Source organism: Rhea americana, unplaced genomic scaffold (genome assembly GCF_003343005.1).
Source record: "Rhea americana isolate MKP2758 unplaced genomic scaffold, rheAme1 scaffold_36, whole genome shotgun sequence".
Taxonomy (NCBI): Eukaryota; Metazoa; Chordata; class Aves; order Rheiformes; family Rheidae; genus Rhea; species Rhea americana.
In genome coordinates, this window is record NW_028186490.1 from 55,472 (window position 1) to 62,593 (window position 7,122).

The 7,122-nt window shown below is 64.8% G+C and overlaps 1 protein-coding gene across 1 annotated transcript; it reads right to left on the reverse strand.

Moving 5' to 3' along the window:
- Positions 1-6,637, reverse strand: TMEM150A (transmembrane protein 150A). Its single transcript, XM_085312181.1, has 6 exons — positions 6,584-6,637; positions 5,428-5,499; positions 5,243-5,310; positions 5,018-5,145; positions 3,961-4,138; positions 1-1,590 (listed from the first exon to the last, which is right to left on the reverse strand). The coding sequence occupies exons 1-6, from the start codon at positions 6,622-6,624 to the stop codon at positions 1,346-1,348; spliced, it is 732 nt and encodes a 243-aa protein (XP_085168307.1). The 5' UTR covers positions 6,625-6,637; the 3' UTR covers positions 1-1,345.
- Positions 6,638-7,122: the final 485 nt, after the last annotated feature.

Sequence of the window (7,122 nt, forward strand, 5' to 3'; positions counted from 1 at the left end):
TTTATAAACTTTTAAACATATATTATATATGAAAGTCAGATATGCTTCTCTTTCAACTACATATACTGGTGGATTTATAGGCCAATTTTGAAAAGGTGGGCAAATCAGGAAGCACAACCTGATCAACACGCACAGCAGCAGCAATGCCCCTCTCAAGGGGCAAGGGGATAATTTTTTTTTATATATATATATATATGTAGATTCATATGTATACACACATATAAACCAAACTCTTCACCCCTCATCCTCCCACAACCCGCTGCCAGCCCAGCTCCCTGCCCAGAACATCCTCGGTGGGATGTGGTGGCAGGGGCTGGGCAGGGCTGGGCACCCCTGGGTGCTGGGGCACAAAGCCCAGGAATCGCCACCAGCACGGCACGGTGAGGACCGTGGTGCTGCTGGCTGAGCGCTGCTGGCAGGCGCCCCGCGGGTGCAGGCACCAGAGGAGAGATCCGGTGTCGGAGCCAAGCTGGACGCGGGCTTTGGTTCCCACAGCGGCAGGCATTCTGCATTTCCGTGCCTCCACTTCCTGGTCGGGAAGGCGCCCGGGTAGGAAACGCAGGATCGCAATGTGCCACCTCGCGGGCTGAAGCGCCCGAGAACGGCGGCGGTACAGGCGAGGCCGGCTGCGCTGGGGAGGGGAGATCCCCCCGCCGCGACAATGGGCTCATGCGACCGCCAGAGCGAGCCTCCCCAACTGCACGACCCCAGCAAGGAAGAGCTGTCTGCCCGCGGCAGGCGCAGGCAGGCGCCACCAGCACCGACTCACGAGGAAGGGAAAAGGCACTTTTGTTTCAGCTCTGCTGACTTGCTGGTAGCAGCTGGCTAAAAGTCCTGCTGCGAGGCTAACTGCAGCCACCCTGCGGCAGGAGAGGAGGGAGGGAGCGCAGCTGCCCCCTCAGTGAGCATGGCCTGGGTGCTCCGCAGGACCCGGGGTTTCTGCGGTGGGGTGGCAGGAGGGTGAACCTCCTGCCCCCTGGAACGCACCTCCTTAGGAAAGGGGTCCACTTCATGGTTGTCTCTGTGTGACCACCCAAGACTCAGCATGGGCATTCCCAGAGGCTCCAGGGATGAACCCCACCTCAGCCACGCAGCCCGGGGCTGGCAGCACCCGTCACCCCCAGCACCTCCTGCCTAGAGCTCCTGAGGGAGCTGCTGCCCTTGCTGGAGGGTGGCACATCCACAGCCCCCCCCAGGAGGGGAGCACAGGGCACACACCCACGCACACATGCACACACACCCAGAGGCAATTGGGCTCTCGGGGCCATTCGAGGCAGCGGAATCACTCGCAGTCTGATCTCCTGGTCCCTGCTGCAGCCTCAAGGCTGCGGCCCACCCACCAGGGTCAGATCATTGCCAGGCCCTCTGCGTGGCTGTGGATGTGGGCTGTGCTGGACACACTGCTCTCAGCTTTGTAACTTTTTGGAGCCCGGCTGGCTTTCAGGAGGACCAGGAAGGTATCTGTGGAGATGGCCCCAAACTCAAAGGTGAAGGTGCCGTAGAAGACCAGGACATCAATGATGAACATCCACTCACATAGGGCAGCCACGTGCTGCAGCACAAAACTCTCCTGGATGAAGAAGACGCCACCTGAGGGTGTCCAAGTCAAGGAAAGCGCCGCTGGACCCCAAGCACCCCAAGGCACAGCCACAGGAGGTGTGCTCTCCGAAACCATCCCCAGCTCTGCAGGTGCCCTGTGTCCCACAGAGGGTGGCTAGGAACCAGACCCCAGGCTCACCTGGCACCTCGTGGATGAGCAGCAGCTCAGCACCTGCCCTGGTGGCCCCTCGGCTTGCTGGAGCATCGTGAGAGCAGCCTGTTTGCCCTTGCTCTGCACCCCAGGCTGACCACGCAGGTTGGTGAGAAAGTGTGAGAGGTGCTGAGCTAGCACCGCCACCACCTTTGGGGCGCGCCGATGGGGAGACCCGTGAGCAGTCTGGTAATAAACCCGCAAACTCCTGCCCGGGTCCGGGCAATGCCGACAGCCACCGCAGCGCAGGGCGGGGATCGGACTCTGCCTGCCACAGCGTTAAGCACCGCTTGGCTTGACCTTTTCACAATGAAGGCTGCTGGCAGGAGGGAGAGCTAAGCGTAACCCGTTCCCCCTTCCCGAAATCTCTGATGCCAATTGAAAGTACAACCACTTTGTGCAGCCATTACCCCAGTCCTGTGACACGCCGGTCACCCTGGTCACTCACAGGACTGCCACCAGCTGGGGATTTTCTGAAGACGCTGTGGAAAGGAGGAACTTGGACTGCAGGCACCTCACCCTAGTGCCTGCTGTGTAGGGCAGTCTGCCCAAATACCCCAAACTCCTCTTCCTCAAACTCCAATACTGCCAGTCCTCCTGCTGGACAAACATTCAAAGTCTAAAAATCTCATCAGCCCTTGACCCTGTCGGCAGCGTGGTCTGGGCTGCTGCCTGCCTGCTGCCCTGCAGCATCTCCCTTCGGCCCCCTGATCCCCTCTGTGCTGCCCCAGGGGTACCCTGGGGAGGGATCGCGCTACCTCTCTAGGTCTTCCCAGGTGCTACCCTCCCCAAAACTTTTTTTATGCTCTTCTAGTCCTTGTGTTTTTCCAAGGAAGCCTAAATCCAGACCCACTCTAGGTATGAGAGACAAGGCAGGCACTTTCCAGGCAACTCTCAGCCCTGCGCCAAGCAGCTGGATCAGCCACTTCCTATTTAGTGCACCGTATTAGGAAACCCTTTTCCTGGAGTCAAACGGCTCCCACAAGTTGCAGCTTGCTATTGGAGAGCCAGGATGTGCCAGCTGAAGCCTCCTGCCAGGTGAGATGCAGATCCAGGAGAGACAGCGAGAGGGAGGACCCTGACCTGCGCAGGGCAGGCCCCTCTGCTTGCCCTCTCTAGTTATTCCAGGAATGGTTGCACACATTTTCCCCACATCTGCCCCCACCGCAGCTTCACACTTTTCCCAATTCCAGTCCCAGGTGCTGGCAAGGAGAAACAGCCCTCCAGCCTCTTTGGGACCTGCAGACACTTTGTGCTCTCTCGCATTCCTGCCCGTATAACCACCACCTCACTTCCCAGATCATCCCTAACCTCAGTTCCAAATAAGTCCCCAGTGCCCTGGCCAGACACCCAGGACCGGGCTTCCAGCGAGCGCTTAGCCTGCTGCCCTGCCCTGCCTCCCTGCTGGCAGACCCAAGCTCTCCGGCATCCTGCTGGGCAGGCCAGCTCCGTGGTTTCCTGGAGCACCTCTCTCCAGCCCCATGGTTTCCTGGAGCACCCCTCTCCAACAAGACCACGCTGCCCCATGTCCACTGGCGTCTGCACAAAGCACATTTGCACCCTGCTCTCCTTCAGCCCAGTGTTTGCCAGGCAGACCGTCATAGGTGTCTTAACTGGGTTTGGCACTGCCAAAGGCTCAAAATACTTTTGTCTCATTAATGAACTGGCCACTGTGCTCTGCAGGACGAGAGACAGGGTCTCCTCCAAGCGCCCGCCCCTCCAGAGGGGCCGGCTGTGAGCCCGTACGTGTCGGATTCGAACCTGCAGCCCAGCCTGCTCTGCAGGGCTGCTGTCTTCGAGCAGACGGGAAGCTCTCCGCAGCGGGCCCAGAGCTCCTGCGGGCTGAGCTGGGCTGCGGCTGCTGGCAGGCCCGGCCAGGCCCGGGTCCACCCAGGGCACCTCTCCGTACCAGCTCCTGGTCCGCAAGAGGCCCTGGCAGCAAGTGCCAACACCTGGCAGCACGCACATCCCTCCCCTTCCTCCTCGCTCAGCCTCCTCCTCTCCTCCCGCTGCCCGCCTCAGCCCCGCTGCTGCGGCTCCTCCGGTACGTCCGCACCGAGCTGCCCGCGCCTCGCGCCTGCTGTCAGACCGATGGGTGGGCGACATGCAGCGCGCTGCCCTGCACCATGGCCAGCCTCTCGCAGGGCTGCAGCCTCTCGCCAGCCCGCCCCGGCAGACCTGCTCCCCACGCACTGCTGCGGAAAGGATACTGAAGACCAGGGTGATGAAGGCCATGGCAGTGAGGATGCTGCGCAAGTGGCCGGTCCAGTAATGCCTGCGGGTTTTGGCCATGCGGTAGGTGAGAATGGACTGCAGGAACACGAAGAGCATGCTGGTGGGAAAAGCCACCCCAGCACCGATGTAATGCAGCACCTTGGCGTGATCCACCTGCGGGGGGGAGACCACAGCGCTGGCACCACGGGGCTCCGCTCCCGCAGGGCAAACCCCGGTTCGAGCCATTCCCACGGCTGCAGCTCCCTGGGAGCAGCGGGTGAGCCGAGCCCACGAACCAGCGGGAGCCCCCGGGTGGGCGCTCAACTGAAGGGCGGATTTCGACCCGTCCGCAGCTGCCGGGGTTTCACGGCACGAGCGTTTCCTCGATCCGTGCGATGCCCCGGGGCTCAGAGGGCCGCTGCGCACACGGGCACGGGGCGGGGAGCGCCCTGCGCCCCCGTGCCGGCCCAGGGTGGTCCCAGCGCCAGGCAGACCCAGCCCGCCCCTCGCCGAGCTGGCGGAGGCAGGGCAGCGCCAGCTCCCCATCCCCGCCCCAGCGGCGGCTGGCCCGGCTGCGGGCACAGAAACGCAGCGCCGCCGGAAAGCGGCGGCCGCCCGGACACGTCTCCCGGAGCAAACGCCGCCCTGCACAGGGGGAGCACGGGAAGCACACGCTGACAGCAGGGAGAAACCGCCGCCCCAGTAGCAAAGCCGCAGCGTGGGGCAACGGGCCCCCGCACGCCCAAGGCCCGGCTGCCAGCAGGGAGGCTGGAGCACCTCCGAGGGAGCCGCCCGTCCGCTTGGGCTGCAGGCAGGAGTGCTCATCCCAGCGCAGCCCGCCGCCTAAGTGCTTGACGAGACAAGGGTTAAACCCAAAGTGGCGGCTCAATCTGGATCCCAGCTTAGGGGCACATAAACAAGGAGGATCTCCCGGGAAGTCCTGCAGAGCTCGGAGGAGGTCCGGGCCCTGCCGCGGCGAGGGGCGGGCAGGCGGGAGCGCGGGGCGGGAGAGCTGCCCAGCGCAACCCCCCGCCCGCCCCGCCGCCGCCTTACCTGGAAGTTGCCAACCATGGTGAGGCCGGCGGCGCAGACCCAGCCGGTCGCCAGCCCCAGGGTGTTGAGCAGCGAGGGCCCGCAGCGCTCCAAGACGTGGGCGTACCGCAGCAGCCCCACCAGGATCACTGCGGGACGGAGACGGGGTGCCGGTCGCACGCCGCCTCGCGCCCCGCAGGGCGCCCGGCTCCCGGCCCGGCACGCCCCTCGGCACCGCACACTCACCCATGAAGGAGCCCACGCTGCAGATAAGGCTGAAGAAGCAGCTCTCGGGAGGCAGGGTGCCGCACTTGCTGCGGGCAGAAGGCAAGGCGCGGGCGGCCCTCAGCGCGCGGGGCACGGCACGGCGCTCCCGGGTGCCCCGCGGCGCCCCAGCCCGGCCCGCGCGCTCCCACCGCGCAGCTCCTCACCTGACCAGGGGGATGCGATCCAGCGTGCAGCAGGAGCCGGGGCCGTCCGCGCCGCACGACTGGTTGTAATTCCTGCGGGGAGCCGAGGAAGCGCTGGGGAGCGGGCACCGGCGCTGCCTCCGTGCACCCGGCCGCCGGGCAGCCCGGGGCAAACCTTAAACCGCCCTCCGGAGCCACCGGGCTGGGGAAGCGCTGGGGCTGGGGCGATGCGGGGCGGGCGCCAAGCCCAGCTGAGGCCATGCGGGCCCTGCGCGCCCCGGGGTGCTCTGCCCGGCGGAGGGCTGGGCTGGCCTCCGGTGCTGCTACGGCCCGCTGAAACCCAAGCGAGGCGGGCAGCCCCCCGGGTCCTCCGCGGCGGCTCTTGCTTGGGCTGCTGTTTGCTTTGGGAGTTTCTCTCTTTTTTTGCCTTTTTTTTTTTAACAGCAAGCGGCCCAGAGTTCGGAAACATTATTCATCATTAGCGTCTGTTTATGCCCTGGAGACAACGCCGACAAACACATTCTTCCCAAGGCAGAATAAGCTATCAGACAGGAAATGGCAGAGGGTTTTTTTTTCCTCTCTCTCTCCTTCAAACACTCCAGCAAGAATTAAACTAACATGGATTTTCTGGGCACATATTTTAGGAGACGCAACAAGCCAAAAACTGCTCTGAACAAAATGCCAAGGGAGCGGGCCAGCCTCTCCCCAGCCCTCGCCTCTCCCGCGGCTCGTCCGCCCGTGCCGGAGCACTGTGCCCGCAGCCGGGCCGCCCGCGACAGTGCCCCAGGGGCAGAGGGGTGGCCAGACTCGCCCTAAAGCAAGCGAGGCTCAACTCTTTCCACGGAGACACACGGCCCTCTGTAATTCCCTAACCGCTTATTTTCATACTTTTTCCATACTGGGATTTTTTCTTTTTCTTTTTTTTTTTTTTTCCTCCCAATAGCCTGCTTCTCCCCTTGCGCTTGGGACCCGGCTCGCACCGTGCAGCGGAGCGGCCGCAGCCACGCTCGAGCCTGCGCAGGGCTTCACACAGCCCCGCTCGGCCCCGAATCCCCCAGGACCCGGCTGTGTGGGGCCGTCCTGCTGGCAGGCAGCGCCCGGCGTCCCCCGGGTTTCCTGGCCGCCGGCCGCCTGGCGGCCCGAGCCGAGCCGAGCCGAGCGCAGCCCCGCTCCTCACCAGTTGTGCACGGGGCAGATGTGGTTGTTGGAGAGCGCCATGGCGTACCTGGGGGAGAGGAAACAAGGCGGCGTGAGGGCGCCCGGCCAGCAGCTCCCCGGCGCTTCCCAGCGGCTCCGACGCCTCGCTGGGCGCAAGTGCAGCCCCGCGTGACACCGGCCCTCGAGGCTGGCGGGACGCGGCGTGGGGGCGGCCCGCGCCGTCGAAGGGAGCCCTCGTTTGCGGGCTCCACCGACCCTGCCTTTGGGGGTGCTGGTCCCGGGGAGCAGAGCCGGGCAGGATCCGGCCTCGCCAGCGAGCCGGCCGCTCCTTGAAGGCAGAGCCGCACTCTCTCCGGTGGGGACAGCGGCCCCGCGGCTGCACCGGCCCCTGGGGGGGGGGGCTACGGCCAGGACCCCGCCGCTTACCCCAGCCTAAATCGGGCCGAGCAGAGGCGAGCAACGGCCGAGTGTCGCCGGGCCGAGCGCAGGCAGCCGGGGCTTCGCCGCGAGGGCCGCGACCCGCCGAGCGGGCGGTGGGGCCCGGCGGGACCCCCGGCC